The sequence below is a fragment of the Grammomys surdaster genome, unplaced genomic scaffold (assembly GCF_004785775.1).
Source record: "Grammomys surdaster isolate TR1022 unplaced genomic scaffold, NIH_TR_1.0 125167, whole genome shotgun sequence".
Lineage (NCBI taxonomy): Eukaryota > Metazoa > Chordata > Mammalia > Rodentia > Muridae > Grammomys > Grammomys surdaster.
In genome coordinates, this window is record NW_021620060.1 from 140,052 (window position 1) to 158,115 (window position 18,064).

Sequence of the window (18,064 nt, forward strand, 5' to 3'; positions counted from 1 at the left end):
CTAGTGTTCATTCAGTGAAGAAGCCAAGTGTTTCTTTTGCTCAAGACAATCAGGAACAATGAAGCTAAAGGACATCTCAGGAATATACTTCTAGGTTGATGAGCTATTAGGGCCCTCTTTTGCAAGCATTTCCTTACAAGCATCAATTTAAGTCCATCTGGAGAAGTAATCAGTAGTTCTGTAATAAAACCTTGGCTTTATAATGTACAACTATAATACCCCATGTGGAATCAATTTTTATAATATGCTTGTGCTCTATTTAATATATTCCAGTATACAACCATTCAAAGACAAATTTCAATAAATACCAATTGTCCTATATAAGAATAGGAATATAGAGATATTTATCTATATCTATCTATATAAACATAATCAAAATGAATACAGTATATAGTTACAGTGCTCACTATATATACATATAGTTTTATATATAGCTATGTATAATTTTATATATGGTTATATACATAGTTTTTTACATATCATATATATGTATATATACATATATATACACACACATATCATAGGTTAAAAATATAAGCAAGTTCGAGGCAGGAAAATGAGATCATATAGACTCATTTTTTATGAGTAGGATATTGTACTTCCTACCAACTCTCATACTAGGTTGAAAACCCAAGAGGAAAATATTGGTAGAACAGACATGTGAAATAAGCTGCCTTTTAGAGAGATGTTCCCTCTGATCCTGGGATCAGGCATCAGCAGGAATGATCTAGGGTTCTGAACCCACAGTGCTGGTTCAGGAGCCTTGATTCCAACCTTCAGCTCTGGCTGTAGTAAGTTCATTCCACATTGACTCCACCTCTTGTCTGAATCCTTATGAAAAACCAAGACCTAGAAAGCATGGCTGGGCACATCCTTGGCTCTGCCAGCAATTACTGCAGCTATACACAAAATCTAAAGCTTTGGTTCAGCCCAACTTGATAACAAATACAATTAATCATCAGCTTTACTCAGAATCCAACAATCTAGTCAGACGTTACCTTTTATGTCAATGGCTTGTAGTAGTTTGGAATTTGAAGATGTAATGTGCTCTCACATTTTCATTTTTTTTAAAAAAGAGAGAGAAACAGCAGAAGGTAAAATTCTACAAATTAATTGGTGTAGGTATTTTAATGCCATGCCATTCTTGATACCCAGAAGAAAGTGGCATTTATCTGTTGGGATTTATTTTTATGAGATTTAGGCTTTTTGTTCTGTGTTTAACAGAAATCAGATGGCCTGTAATGAAAGAGGAGAAGGGGGAACTAACTGGGGGAAGAAAGGATTCTGGCTGGATGTGAGGTGCGGGAACAAGGAAGGACAGTGGCAGAACAAAGTGTAATGACACACAGATGAAGATGTCATGCTGAATCCCAGCCATCACTATTTCAATCGAAAACGTTAATTAAAGAAAACATTCAGGCGCTTGTACTGGCCTCCGACTTGGCTCATTTCACTTAAATCCTGCACTTCTGCAGGGGTTAAGGAGCGCTATCCCCTCTGACAGTATTCCATTTTACCATAATCTTGTTGAAGTTTATCAGGGGTGCTTATATTGGTTAGCTCAATATACTTTTATTATCAATTTTTTTCAATATAGTATTGTGTAGCTGAGATGGCACAATTGTGAAGCATCCTATATGAGCTAAGTTCTATAAATATCAACTTACTGAGATGATTGTTTGACTTACCTTTATCTTAGTCAAAAGTCCTTTATGCCTTCCAAGCCAGTTCATCAAGGTCTTCTAAAATATTTTCTATCTTTTTGGTACCAGCCTGTCACCACTGTATCAGTCCTCTGAAACCTTATCTGATGCATAGCTGTAATATGTGAGCTCTCAGCGCCAAAAGTGATGATCTCCGCATGTATGAGAGATCCTGTACCATTGAGCTGAACTGCACTATTTTTGTCCTTGTTTCCCTTGTTTAAAAATTTGAAAGGAGAAGAGAGGGAGGCAGGGAGGGAGGAAGGGAGGGAAGGACAGAAGAACAGAGAGACAGAGATGACAGAGACAAACAGAGAGACAGAGAGAACCTACCTTGAACCATACCATCTGAGCCACTATAGCAACTCTTGAATATTTATAATATTCTAGGATCGATTTCCAAGAAGAGGCAGCTGAAGAGCATAGAGGTGACCTACTCTTTACAACACAGCTTAGGACACCCAGGGGCATAAGGTACCATGTCTGAATGACCTTACTTTAGCTCAGCTCAGATCATCAAATACTTATTCAACACATGCCACATGGAAAGCATGTTATAAAGGGTCACAGAGGACCACAGTTTTAAAAGAATGACATGTCTCTGACACTTGAGAATAGGGTTATTCTCCCCAGCAGCAACCAGCACTTTGTGCCAAGCGACCATCCCCAACAAGAGCTAGTTAAAGCAAAAGTTGTAATCCTTTAGTCTTAGTAAGATATCCCCAACCTCACCATTAAAACAACGACAGTGTTTGGATTGCTCACAAACGTACCCAGTGGAAACACCTTGTCTATGTCTCACTAGGCATCAACTGGAGTCATTCAAGGGCAAGAATAGAAGTGTCCTGGTATTGCTCACCCATCTAGTCAGTGCTGACTCTCACCAGAAATGCCTCATATAGAAACTTCATTGTAGTCGTTCCTCTTCCTCACAGCTTAGGCCCCAAGAGGAAACATCCTCTAAGGGCCAGACCAAAGCCCTTGTATTCTAACCCCTGATCTCCTTGCAAAGCCCACAGCATCACTTGTGTTCCGAGGTGTGTGTGAGGGAGGAAATGTAGATCTCTACTTTATGATGGACAGATGTCATTGTCACATGGTAAGAGCAGCATTTCAGATCATCTAAGGATATAACCTGTACCCATAAATATTGCTAGTGGCTTGTCATAGAAAGATAATTTGGCATCCTCAAGTCTCTCAGTGATTATGCTTGCTAAGTACTTAGACATGGCCTACAGATAGTAAGTAAGCAATACATATTGATTATCATAGCTGTCATGTTTGTAAGATCAGAAACTTATAAATGAACAATAGAAAAGCTGCGGTATAGTTACGGACATGGGGGCCTTTGATTGTATAACCGTCCTTATGGCGGCTGTGGTTATGTTCATTACTGAATATTATAGCACCAGACAGTTGCTGATCTGCAACGGGAAGTGAGATGGTTGGTGGCATCTCACTTATCAGCCTTTTACAAAGCTGTTGCTCAGGTAATATGCTCTGCATCAAAAGTAAAGTGTGTGCACAACTGGAGAGATGGCTCAGTTGGTAAAGTGCCTGTGTAAAGACTTGAATTCAGATTCTCAGCACCCACATCATAAAAACCATGCGTGCCTGCAATTCCAGCATTAGGGAGGTAGAGAAAAAAAGAATACCAGAATGTTGCCAGCTACAGTTAATCTAGCTGTATCTGTAAGCTCCTTCAGTGAGAGACCTTGACTCAAAAAATAAGATGGGGCAGAATTAAGGCAACACAGACACAAACACACACACACAGACATACACAAACAAACACACATACACAGACATGCACACACACTCATACATTGACTCATAAAGACACATATGCATACACACTCACACACATAGACACACAGGCACACATGTACACATATGCACACACACGCACATACACACACATGTACACACACACACACACACATACAAAATCTCTTCTGCAGTGCTTGCATGCAAACATGTCCCGCTTACTTCTGGGCACCTCCTTTTTCTTTTTGATTTCCTGCTCAAGCTTATATTAAAATTCTTCATAAAGTCATTAATTTTCATCCACATTGACTCTGAAAGTTGTTTAAAGTGCTTCTCTGAATGACTTTCTCAGCCTCCAGGGATACAGGTAAAGGTGGTACAACCCTCCCTCCCCCCATCTAATTTGGCTTCATACACTGGCTAGCTCTCTAAAATTTTTCTCAGTGTCAAAGCCATGAATGCTAGTTTGGCCTGAGCTGAGATTCCTAAAACATAAGTGCATGTGGACTATTTCTCAAGCTGCTGAGAATGAAAAGAAGGGCTGGGTCTCCTTTGTCTGCATCCGAAAAGGCTGAGAAAGTTATGCACGGTACAGTCCATGTTAAATAAATAATCTTTAAAGTCAAAGGGGATGAAAATTAATTAATTTATGGCAAAAACACCACTTAACTACAAAAAGAAGCAGGCTTTGCATTTAAAGAAATCTCAACAAGCATTCTATGTGGCAGGTTTCTAGGAAATCTCAACCAAGCCTGAGGCAATCAGGTTTTGGACCTCCAAGAAGCACACACTAACACACAAGGGACAGCTGTGCTCTCTGCAAGCCTGGTTAGCATTAACTGGAAGGGCAGGCTTTTTTTTTTCTTTTTCTTTTTTTTTTTTTTTTTGACAAACTTACTTGGTCAGGTCTGAAATGCATTTTCAAATTATGCTTTGGCTCTAGAAAGAATTCAGAGAAGAGTGAATGGAATAACATATTCCTATCTTTATGGCCGGCTTCAAAGCTTTTATGCTTCATATAAGATAAAAGCATGTTATCAATTCCATGTTTTGCTCCATGCTCAACTAATTAGCCATTTTATATGTCTGGCAAGATGGGTTTTGGTTGTGATCTCTGTGCATGCGTTTTCCGTAAGGGAAGGAAGATGAGGAAATCCATCAGGAGCCACACGCTGTGTTCCTCCACTGAGAAAAGGCTGAAGAGACACGACATCCAAACGGAACATGTGTTCCTAGACTGGAGATTACTGGGACAATGGATTAAACATGGGCTTTTAAGCTAGTCTGTCAGGGATCATTTCCTGATTTGGATCCTCGAGTGTGGTTTGCTGGGAGTGTTCTGTGAAGAGTTACACATTCAAGTCTGCAGGGGTCTTGAGTATTATTTGCACAACTCATTTTCAGTAGGAAACGTCTTTGTGATATTCTTGCAATTTGCCTGGTTTATTATTGACTTTCTCGGGTTCTCAGTGTAATCTACTCAATCATCTATTGTATGTAGCTTTGATTCATGGTTTCCACTCTCTACTCCTATTGTCTTCTTACGGTTTTTTTTAGCTTGTACCTCTAGACTATAGAGTCCAGGGCAGTGCCCATGAGTATCAGAGTTGTCGAGGACCCCTACTCCTTTTTAGTTTCAGTGGAAATCCCTTTACTTTTTCCTCATAAAGCATATTTTTGGACCAAGATATTGCGTTTAGGAAATACAACCCATGCTTATTCTGTTGAATGGTTTGTTTTTGCTTTTAACCCAAACCAGGGTCATACATTTGTCAGTTTTGTTTTGTATAGATCTGGAGATGGTCCTGTGATTACTCATTTTCCTTATTGTATATTTTCTATTTTATACTTAGGTGAATAGAATTTTGTCATATTGAGTAATTCCAACATATCCACAGCAAATCTTACCTTGTCATGATATAGTCTCCTTTGTATTAGTGTATTTGTGTGTGCACACCTGTGTGCAAGTGTGCGTATATGTGTGTTGGTGCTCACAGAGGCCAGAAGAAGATCTGAAGTCAGAGAGAATTATGAGAGGACTAATGCGGGTACTAGGAGCCAAACTCTAACCCTGTGCAAGTGCATTGAGTGGTCTTGACCATGGAGCCATCTTTCTTGCCTCATGGAATATCTCCTAATGTACAAATGGATCCTGTACTCTAAAACTTAATCTAATTATTATAATATTTGCAGAGATGCTAGATGATCACTTGTAAGTATATTTACCTGTTAGACTTGGTTTCCTCCATATTGTCTTTAGGAAAACAACATTCATGGAAGGAGTTTGATGATAAGAAAAGACAAGGGCAAGAGTATAATGTAGAAATGGAGAGATCTGGCTTTCAGTCTCATAGACCATGTCTGATGTTATTATCTGATCATTGACAGTGTTTAGCTCTTGTCTCAGCTAATTTTAATTTCCTCAAACTTCAACTTTCTTTTTTAAAGACTATTTTGGAGCAGCTTCAACTTTGTAAAAGGTATACTTCCTGCAGCTGCTGATTTGTCTACGCTGCACATTTCACTAAAATAGGATCATACGTGACCTGGGTGACACCTAAGTGGTTATGGGGCCCTTGTCCCCAAGTCTAACAACTTCACTTTGATCCCTCGACCCATATGATGGAAATTGAGAAATGAGTTCTGTGAGTCGCCCTCTGACTTCCGTATATATAGTTTGACATACACACACCCACATGCATTCACAAATAAGTAAGTGTTTTAAAAAATTAAATGAAAAACCATAGAATCACAAAATATGTGAGTCTTTACTCTTTTTTCATTTAACATCATGTGTCCATATTTCAGCCGTAATAGGATATTGTGTCCTTCTGACAATACCCTGCTGTATAGATAAATGACATTTGACTTACTCATACCTGTGACCCTCGTGTAATTGTCTCGCCAGCAAGACGCACGCGGACACCAGGATCCTTCCGCAGCAAACGTTTATTGTTAATGAAAGGAGGAAGACGACGGGCCGAAAAGGCACTGTTTATATACCCTTGGAGCGGCGTGTTCATTTCTGATTGGCTGCTTACTCGTTGCCCGCCAAAACGCCCCGGGATGGGCTGTGACTTGGCGCGCGCTCACTTCCCGCACATGCACAACAGCTTGTTTATCGGGATGGGCAGCGGATGTCAGCGCCATCTTGTGATGGCGATTGGTCTCGCTGCTGGCACTACGGCGGTAGTGGCTTCCTACACATACCCATGCAATGATATCTGGGTTGCCTGTACTGTTTGGACATTAGGAATAATGTATCATGTATGTTATACAACACGTTTCATTTCTTCTGTGTGTGCATAGGAATGGAGCTCCTGGACTCCATGGCAGACTTGCTTAACTATATTATATAGATCTTTTAAACTCTGTCTCTGCCTGTCTGTCTCTCTCTCTCTGTCTCTCTCTCTTTCTCTCTTTCTGTGTGTGTGTGTATGTGCGTATGCATGTACTCTATGCTATCTATAGTTAGCTTTCTGTGGCATTGACATGCTATTGTAAACACTTATACTTTACATCCACACAAAGGACATGTGAGTGTTCTAACTTTTTCTCATCTTCAACATTTCCTATAGTATCTCTTTCATTGTCAAAGTCATGCTATGTGTGCAGTAGTATCCTATTATGTACTGGTGTGCATTTCCTTCATTGGTCATGACATAGAACAATTAAAGAGTTCTTCATATGGTAGACATTCAAGTCTCCTTGGACATGTGTTTTGTGAATATTTTCTCCTGATGCTGTCTTTTCCTTTCTTGGTTGAATTGTTTGCAAGACAAAGGTTTTGCACATGCATATTTAACACCATGTGTAGACGTTCATAAATCAGCATTTCTCTCCTGTAAGAATTCCTTAGCTTGGAAGACATTCAGTGGAAGATTTGCCCTCGTGTCTCATTGAGTGATGAGAGAGTGTAAAAACCTTCCACTGTTGAACCTTCCTGATGCACACATGCATTGCTCTGCCTGCTATCTACCTTCCCCTCCTTTGACTCATTCCTGTGAAATGAGGAGCAATTCTAATGAAGACCAACATTCCAACTCTGTTCTTGACCTGACCACACTTTTTCTCTTTTTTCTCCAGGGTTTATTCTTGATATTTTTCTCTCCTTGATTTTTCTCCATGACATTTCTTTTCCCTCAGCCCCTGTGATAGTTTGGCTTGCTCTCTCCCATTTTAAGGAAAAACATGCCAAGACCTATACCCTTCAGATGCCCATCTCCAATCCCTGTCTGCTCCTCACTCCATTCTGCAGATACAACACAGCTGAGTAGGTCTAATGTTGAACCCTCTCACTCCACATCTGTTCCACTTCCTGCACTTCTAGTCTCAGATAATGGCTCCTTCATCCATCACTTAACCAAACTACAAAACAACTTTTCTCTGTGCTCTCCTACCAATTCCAATAAATCATACTGTCCTAGTGAGTTTTAGTTTCCATATATCACAGTCTGTGCCTTGTTTTCTTTAAAAAATATATTCATCTTATTTTTTTAAAAAAATTGTGTGCGTTCACGTGCCCATGTGAGTGCACAATTGCAGGTGCCTGTAGAGGTCAAACGTATTGGATTCATCTTGATCTGGAGGTACAAGCAGTTACCTGTGAGCCACCTGACATGGGTACTGAGGAGCAAACATGGGTCCTCTGTAAGAGCAGTATGCAGTCTTCACCACTGTGATATCTCTCTAGATCCATGGGTCTTGTTTTCTTAAATAGATGCCAGGGTTTCATTTTTTAGCTTCTTGCCTCTGAAAATTGTAGACTTTCAACATCCAGCTCTGCCACCATTGAAAATTAGTCCTCCTTGATACATCAAGAACAATTGAATCATTCTTGCTACCTTTTCAGCATTTCATTCAGAGGTATGGGGCTTGACTTCATGAAGTAATGTATATTTCTGGGTGTGTACATTTTGATAACTCTATTAGTTTTCCTCACCTCTATCTCTTTGTGTAAAGTAGACATGATAATTCTTAGTCTGAAACATCTTTGTGAGAATGGAATAAGAAATTACTTTGCATAGCATATGCATAAAAAGTAGGGGTTTCTATGTGTCAATAGAATCACTCTTCTTCCCTTAGTCTGAGGAGAGCACTAGACACACCAGTTTCTCAGAAAGTCCTTTAGAGCAAGGATGTTAATTTGATTTCCTTTTCTGTAATATCAGATTTTGCAAAAGCTAAAAGAAACAATAAAATGAAGTATCTAAGATGGTGTGTGTTAAATAAAATGTGTTGGATGAAAAATAGAAAGGAACAACAAACCAAAGTAACTAACTTATTGTTCTTTTGACCTAACTATAGCTCAAGGCATTAGTCAACTTTTCAATTTCTATGATTTTGGCAGCCTATTGTCAAGTGTAATGTGAAAATATTAAATGAGAAATACTAGTCACAAACATCTTGTGTTTGGAATTTCACTGCCTTCTGACTAGCATTGTTAAACCTTATTCTGTGGAACTTCACCTTGCCTTTGAGATGATCCTTCCCTTTGTCCAGAGCATCCATGCCATACTACCCTCCACTGACCACTTAGTGGCTGTCTTGGCTATCAGACTGGTGTTTGTTGTGTTGTAGAACTTCTCATTTTGTTCCCTAATGGCCTGAGGAGACAAGATTTATGACTGTTAAGGTCTGAGTGTGCACTGTCTCCTACAGTTGTATGTGCTTAACCACCTGGCCTCCAGCTTGGTCTGAGTGCAAACTCTCTCCTGCAGGCTTCATATGCTTAACTTCCTGGTCCCCAGCTGGTGGCCATGTATGGAAGGAACCTTCTGGACATAGGGCCTAAACTGCAGATGTAGGACATAGGGTCAGAACCCAAGCATTACATCTCAGTCAGACTTCCAGCCTACTTTCTTTTCTTTCTGAAAGATACCGTATTGTATACTCTCATTACCATGGCCATGAGCAGCTTCTGCTGCCACACCTCTTCCCTGTCATCCTGGACACTGGCCACTGAACCATGAATCAGAATAAACCCTTCTCCCCATTGAGTTGTTTTTGTCAGGAACGCTGTCATAGTGATGAGAAAAACATCTAAAACTGGGCTGTGGCAATTATGATATTCCAAGGAAAAGCCTTTGTTTCCTGTAAGTGGGTGGAAATTTTCAACCTAGTGAGAAAGTAAACATTAAAATCATATACTGAAGATGCTCATATCTACCTTAAATTATTTTGAGAGAACAAGAGAAAAAATTATTCACATAACTTTTGTTATGGTATGTTGTTACAATTATATTTTATTATTAGTTACTGTTAACCTCTTACTATGTCTCATTTATAAATCAAACTTTATCACAGACATGTGGGTAATGGGAACACATGGCCTAAATAGGTTTTAGTGATATCTACAGATTCATACTTCCACAGGAATTCTTTAAATGTAGCCTTGTAGATAAATTCAGACTATTGTATTTGTTTCTTGGTGTCCATTTTTTAAAAGGAAGACAACTAGTCTACCCTAAAAGTGTGCTTTTGTTGATAGTGATGAGGCCAGTATTTAAGTGTTGTTCTGAAGGAGAGTCAGTGATGAGATATTATGCTGACCCCAAAACATCTGATTTTCAACTTCAACAACAGTGTTTCCAGTGTTCAACATCTGGAATTCACAAAGAAGCCTTGTTGACATTCAGTTTTCATAGGTCAGTTTAGCTTTCAACTTTCCAGTCTTAGCATTTGTGATCTCTTTCTTGGTGAATACAGGTTGACATGGATCCCAGGGTCTCTTCTGAGGATCATCAGAAGATTCCAATGGAGGAGGAAGATGAACCAAGAGAGGAGCTCAATGGTGGAGCTGATGACCCAGAACCCTTTGGTAAGAACTCTCTTAGCATGTACATAAGTCTTTAAAGTTTCCTGATGAATCACAAACACATATTAGGATTGAACTGGACATAAGTTACTTTTCTATTGTTGTGGCAAAGCACCATGGCCAAGGTGACTTCTAGAAGAAAGAGTTTATTTGGGCATACAATTCCAGGGGGATAAAAGTCCATCGTAGCACGGAGGCATGGCAGCAAGCAGTAGACATGGTGCCTAGAACTGGGAGCTCGGATGTCAAATCACAAGCACAAAGCAGAGAAGGTGAACTAGAAGTAGCTCAGAACTTTAAACTCTACTAGGACCCCACCCCCACCTCACACTGTGATATACATTTTCCAACAAGACTATACCCTGTAAACCTCCCAAACAGGGGCACCAACTTAAAGCCAAAGGTTTAAATACAGGGGCCCATTATCATCCAAACCACCATAAGTTGAAATCTTCCAGTATAAACATGAGCATATATAATATATACAAGAAAGACAGAAGATAGCCTGAGGCATGCAACTGAAGCTTGTTGCTTTAGTTTTGGTGTTGTTTTTAGAGTTTGCATTTATTTTTATTTTATGTGCACTGGCATTTTGCTGGAACATATGTGTGTGTGTGGCAAATCCTCTGGAACTGGAGTTACAGACACTTGTGAGTTGTCTTGTAGGTGCTGTAAATTGAATCCAGGTCCTCTGGAAGAGCATTAAGTGATCTTAACCACTGACCCATCTCTTAAGTCCTAGTTATGTAGTATTTTACTGGTCACTGTTCCTTACCCACCCCAAAACTTGTAGAAAATCAGTTTAAAACAAAGTAGCTGCTGTAAAGAGGTCATATCTAGTCATTCATCAGTCTTTATGCATTAACATGCACACGAAAAAAGTAGTGATGTGGGAAATTCAGAGACAAGCACCAGGAACTGGGTCTAACAGAATACTGAGCATCCTGCTTCCTCTAAGAAAGGACCAGGCTGTACTAGACTCTCAAGGCTAATATGCAGGTTGAAATCCTCAAAAAATTATTCTCTTCTATCCACAAAGAATAAATGGACTCATAAAATTTGTGTGTTCTTTTTAAATTTTATTCTGTGTCAAGTAATGGAACGACCACAGGACTTGAAGATAGGCTAGGTATATTGTATAACTTCTGAGGTCATCTCTGCACTTCAGAATTTCTGTGTGTTAGAAAAATGTGACTGCAAATGAGATTTCTTTTCATTTAGTCATTCTGCTTAGTTTTAGAATCAGGGAGTTAAATAGAAAGCTTCTATGCTAAGGCACTCAAGAAAAAAGAAAATAATATTAAGTATAGATTCATATTCTCTATCTCCTCCTTCCCTCCCTCCCTCTCCCTCTCCTGCCTTCCCTCCACTACTGTATTTCTGTGTAAACAGAAGGAATACTCTTACTCTTTTTTGAAACTCTGCAAGCCTGTAATTTGTAAAAGAGAAAGATTGTAACATAGCAGTATGATATATGTTGATACTTTGCTACCTAGCCAAGACCAAACATGGAAAAAAACTTTCTGAAGAAGTTAGCTTTTTCAGCTGGTTGACACTGAGCAAGCTGCTAATGCAGATGAGAACAATGGGGTGCACGGTAAACAATTTACTATGATGGTAGCATTCATCCTGGTAGGAAGGGGAGAGAGCATATGGCAGTCTCTTTGAAGGGAGATGACATGTAACCAGATTTACTTTCATATCCTTGGTCTCATGTTACACTGAGGATTCTTAATTTATTTTGTCTCAAACCTAAAGGGCTGGGAGGAACCATTGAATAGTTCCATAGTTTCAGCAGTGAGATTATATTTTCACTATGGATAGCCAATTTATATAATTATTTCACAGATATGCTATATTGTTTTTGTCATATCTGTGTAAACAGGAGTGGGCATATAAGGATGAATTAGATCCTGACCCTCAAAAGCTAGAATTTTGTGAAGAGGAAAGAAAAATAATAAAATAACTAAAACTTTTTATTAGTGATATTGAGGTTAGAAGCTTCATTTATTAGGGAATTACCATTTCAGTGTTTGTCTACTTCTACCTCCTGAGACTCAACATTCAACCATAAACTTGAGCTTCAAAAAATGAATAACTGGGCCTTCAAGAAGCCTCATTGACTGAAGGTATCCGCTGAGAAGCCTGAAGTCTTGAGTTTCATCTGTAGGACCCACGTGGTAGAAGGAGAAAACCAATGCCCCATAAGTGATCCTCTGACTTTCACACTTACACATGTATGTTCATGTCCCACAGGCCAGATGAGGCTCCATTGCCTCTTCAATCCTGTGGTTACCCTAGCTATCTGAAGAAGTAGGAGTTAAAATAACAAATGGCCAATGGAAGGAGTGAGATGGAGAAAGGAATACTGCTGACAGACACACGCTGAGAAGTGTAGCTTGGTGACAGACTCTTGGTGAAAGACTCTGGCCCCATTGCTGCTAAACAAACAAACCTACAAATGCTAATAAGTGGTAGACATGATATGGGTCAATAACAGATTGTTGCTGAGGGTTACAAATAATGGAGACTGAAGGTATTTTCCAGATCGAGAAGTTGGGTGGCTGGATATGTGACTGATCTTCTATTAATTGCAGAACATGATAAAGAAACAGGACTGGAGAGGGAATGAGGAAGGTGATAGTGATCTGTGCATGTGTGGTCTGCTGTGTTCAAGGGATGCCTCTATGTTAGTATACAGTGCATGACCCCCACATTTCTCTAACTGTACCCAAGCCATCCTTCTTTCTTGTCCTGAGGACTGTGAGATTTGAGTGGAAATGAAGGGATTGATAACTCCAATAGACCACAGTGCTCAATTATTTGCAAAGTCACTGAGCAGTTTGCAAGAAATGCTAATGGGCCATGAAAGCTACAACTTTCTTTTGGGAAGTTAATTGTCAGTGAATTATTTGTCTGGATAATGTTGCACTCCATGAACATTGGCCCTCAGAACTGCCTTGTAAGGAATTTTCCACTTGGATGGTCACTTTGATAACTTTTGGATGTGGGACCGAAGCAGATTTCTGGAGCAAAGAAACTCAAAGCCACCTAAGGACTTTTGTTGTTGTCTCCTTAGCACCCAATGGATTTGGAGAGAGATACTCTATATGTGACTTTTCCTCCAGCACTTCAGCTGTAGGGGTGAAGGGGAGCTATAGAGAAGGGCCTCAGACCTTATCTAGGATTTGTTTTTAGAGAAGATAAATCCCCAGAAAACTGACTTCATAATCATTGTGTAGAAAAATTTCACTTTTTAGACATATTCATATATGCTTCTTATGTAATTAATACATTTCAATGTCTGCAACTTTTCTCCTAGTGGATTATTAAGTAATGCTAATTCCAATATTAAAAATGAAGGTCTACTTTATTCCTATATTAATGCTAAAGTTTTGGAGGTCTTTCCAGTTGGTTTTCTTTAGTTTTAAGGGTGTTAAAACAGACTTTCTAGAAATGATTTCACTCTTGGAAATATAATACTGATCCCCAAGTAATCAATCTTTGGATATCAGAAGTAGGAGACTGTCACTACAAAGGCTTTAGTTGACTTATGGTATGTGTGTATGTGTGCGCACGCACGTGCATATGTGTGTGTGTGTGTGTGTGTGTGAGTGAGTGTATTCTCATCTGAACATAATGAATGCATTTCAATCATCTTCTTTAGGCATACTTGTGGGTTAAAGAAACTTCTGTTCTTGAGAATAGTTAGAAATTATAATAAATAAAAGAACATGGCTGCAGACATACACACCATTGTGGGTATCAGAATCAGTTCTTTAACCCATTGACACTCACTGGGCACTAAAACTTGATATCTATTCAGAGCTAGAAGCCATATCATGACAGTTGAATGGCTGGCTTTCTCTGTTCCTTGAGAGAAACAATGAAAGTATCCTTGTAAAGTAGGACATTTGAAAATGATTAAGCAAGCAGACCTGAGTCTCTCGGACACAGTAGGGTATATCACTAAATTTTCAATCCAACTGTCTTAGCTAGGGTTTCTATTGCTGTGAAGAGACACCATGACCACAGCAACTCTTAAACATTTCATTGTGCCTGGCTTACAATTCAGAGGTTTAGTCCATTATCATCATGGTAGAAAACATGGCAGAATGCAAGCAGAAACAGTGCTGAATAGGTAGCTAAGAGTCCTACACCTGGATCAGAAGGCAGCAGAAAGAGGGCACTGGACCTGGCTTGCCCACTTGAAACTGGAAAGCCTACTCCTAGTGGCACACTTATTCTAACAAGATCACACTTACTCCAACAAGGCCACACCTCCTAATAGTGTCACTCCCTACAGACGTACAGAGGCCATTTTCACTCAAACCACCAAACTAACACTTGATCCAATATCATAGCTATTTCATGCTCATTTCTATAGGAACTTTTAGATCTCTTACTGTAGAATCAGTATAACAGGAGACAAATAAGATGCCTCTGAGTAGTGGAGAGATTCCAGTGCCCCAGTTGGACATCTGAGAATGTTCAGGTGTACATCCTTGATGAAGGATACTTCTAGTTTACCACAGGAAGGAACATCTCCAGGGCTTTGCTGGAGCATCAGTTTTGTAGCTGAAACTCATCTTTCTCTTGTAGCCTTTCCCTGTATAACCAGGCTCTACTTCCTACAGTCACTGTTTCTTCCTGTGTTTGTCAGGCAAGGAAAAATTTAGACCAACTTAGAGCAAGGAAGTGATATAATTTAAATGGCATTAGGTATGAAGTCTGAAATTCAATTCTATGGCTCCCCAACACCCACAACCAAATCTGACCCAAGCTTCTTAGATCGTAGCTTCTCCTCCCCTTCTCATATTCTTTCTTCTCTAATAGGCTGTTATTTACCATATCCCAAAACTCTCTGGGACTTACTGTTTTTCTGTATTGCTCACACCATGCTCTCTTCTAGAAAGCCCCTTTCCTGTAATATTAAGGTCTAATGTATTATTGTCTTTGCTGGATTCATTGATCATAGAAACTATGTATACTACCACTCTGTTATAGTTACGTGATGGTTAGTAAAATCCCTAAGGAGAAGCATGTCCTCATCCGCACATCTGTGCACAATGAATAGAACATAGAGGATCTTTGTAAAATTTTTGTTTTGACATTTTTATGTTCTGAACTCTAGTCCCCTTTTCTTAGCTATCAGAAGTCTCTAGTACATTAAATGTATTATTACAGATGAACTTGAAACCATGGTATAAGATAACTGAACAGATGGTCAATTCAGACTGAAGGAAGAATAAAAACCATAAGAGAAGAGAGAAACTGTGTGCCCTGAAATATCAAGGAACACAGAGCTGTTATTTCCTGTAATATAAAGATAACAGAGAAAAACACAACTCTTTGTTTAAAGCCCTCTGTGCATGAAAAGTGATTATGACTGAAAAAGTGGCCAGAATAAATGCAGCTGGAATACATTAACACACACACACACACACACACACACACACACACTGGTGAATGCTGAGTACCACATAAGTTCAAAGACATAGAAAATAAAGGAGAAGTAAAAAAATCTTTGTTGTTATTATATAATAATTTGATAGAAGTTAGCCTATTGGCTTCCTGGAAAACAAGGTATGAAAAGAACCATGGGTTTAAATAGTTCTCTTTAACAGTGATTGCAATTTCATGTGAAAATGAATGATAGCCTTTCTAAGAAATAAAAGTACATATGTTTCTTAAGAAAGAGAATAATTGTCCGGGCACTAAGTTCTATAAAGAATATATGACAAGGCACTCAGCTTACCTAAGACAATGTCCATTGCGATGGCAGTTCTACAGAGGGCAAGGTGGTTTGAAACTTTTATTTTTTGAATGCCCCCTTTGTGCTATCTATCATCTGTGGAAAAAAAAACTAGTGTTGACATAATTATCTTAGTTTATACTGTGAGTTCTTCAGAATAGAATTTATTTCTCCCTGAGGGTAAAACCACTGGATTCCAATTGCATGGCCAGCAAGTAGCAAGTTGTGGTTTAAACCTAGGTTTGCCTGCCTCCAAATCAACTGTCTTTCTACAGCACTCTGAAAAGGAGAGCTTTGTGATTCTTTAGATAGTCATGGTATTGCAGAAAACAGCAGTGCAGACCAGTTCCTGCAAATGTTGGCAGCTGATTAAAGGATATAAACATTTGATAGCCCTCACTGAAGAGAAAGGAAGAGGTATACTATCGCAGCATGTAATGCTTCAATTAGATCCAAATACTCTGTAAGTGGCAAGGAATAAACACAAAAGAACTCCAAGCATTTCAAAACGGCTTATATGTCTGTGGTACCAGCATTGGAAGTGCCAGTAATGGAGGAGGATCATGAATTAGAAGACAGTCTGAACTACATGAGATTATATTAATAACAATAATAACAACAATTTCCAAATAGAGTAAGCCATGTATAATTCTTTCTTAATATTTATTTTTTGAGAATTTCGTACTAAATATTTTGATTATAATCTTTTGTTGGCTCCTTGTGGGTAGGTCTAGGTGAGAGGAGAGCGGTCCTGGTCCCACCAGGTCTCTCTGGGGCTGAGCTGGATGGCGAGTGTCGATGGCCCAAAAGAAACACACCAGGCGGGGAATCTTGCCAAAGCAGGAACTCAACCAGCCTCTCACTTATATAAACTCAGAGCACAGGGAGGAGGAGTTTTGGTGGGGTGAAATGACATAGGGGTCAGGGAAGGGTGACAGAAGATAAAGGGTGACTGACAGGGCCAATGGCAAAGCTCTACATCAGCAAGAGTGGGGCAGAGGCAGTGCCAAACGGGTCTTATTGAGTCACTCCAGTAAGGAAGTGATTGAGATAGGTCTCAAAACTCGAGCCAAGCTTGGGTTTGTCCATAAGACCCAAACCAGGGCTGAAGTGGGGCCCAATAATCTTTCCCTTCCCTCAATTCCTTCCAGATTCTTCCTTACAAAAATCCAAAACAAAAACAAAAAAATATGCAAAAAAAACCATCAAGTTGGATCTGTGTTGGCCAACTCCTCCTGAATATGGAGCCTGTCTTAAACTGTTATTGTTATACCTATTACCATTCCACTGAAGACAATGATTTTTTCCCACTCAGCAGCTATCAATTGCAAATAGCTTCTTGACTAAGGGTGGGAAATTGTGCCCATTCCATTTTCTCCCAGATGGGATTTTATCTGGCTTGAACTTGTGTGGGTCTTGGGTGTGTTATCTCATTCTCCATGATTTCATGTGTGCCCCAGCTCTGTTGTGTTATTGGGTCCACTCATCACCTCTAGCTCGTAGAATCTATTTATGACAAAGTGCTCCAAAGTCTCTCACTCTCTTCACATTGTTCAGTTGTGGATCTCTGTGTTAATTATCATCTGTGTGAATGCACTTCTCTGTTGAGAATTACGTGATACCCTGATATATAGGCACAGCAATATATCATTAAGAGTCATTTTAATGCTATGTTCATTCAGCACAATAATGGTAGTAGGCTTCCCCTTAAGTCCATGACCTGTCTAGCCTCAGATTCTTGGCCTTGTTAACTGTGGCAGATATGGTTTCCATCTCATGAAGCAGGTCTTAAAGCCAATCAAAAAGTCATAACATCTGTACCACTCTTTCAATAGTGAGCATATTTTACATAGTTATCTTTACCAATGGTTACAATTTCCATGTGAAAATAGCTTTTTTAAGAAAGGGAAATTGGACATACCTTCCTGACAAGATGCTATTGTAGCACACAGGTTTTGTACCTGGGTGAAATTGATATTTTCTTTTACCCTCCAGTAGCATTTACAGCATCTTCCAGCTCTA

The 18,064-nt window shown here is 39.3% G+C and overlaps 1 protein-coding gene across 4 annotated transcripts in view; it reads left to right on the plus strand.

Moving 5' to 3' along the window:
• Phldb2 (pleckstrin homology like domain family B member 2) overlaps positions 1–18,064 on the plus strand; it is a 214,867-nt gene that overhangs the window by 90,306 nt on the left and 106,497 nt on the right. For all 4 annotated transcript variants that reach the window (XM_028785217.1, XM_028785211.1, XM_028785210.1 and 1 more), the window contains exon 2: positions 10,179–10,290. In XM_028785217.1, coding sequence (XP_028641050.1) covers positions 10,179–10,290 — 112 coding nt within the window. The remainder of the gene's footprint in view (positions 1–10,178; positions 10,291–18,064) is intronic.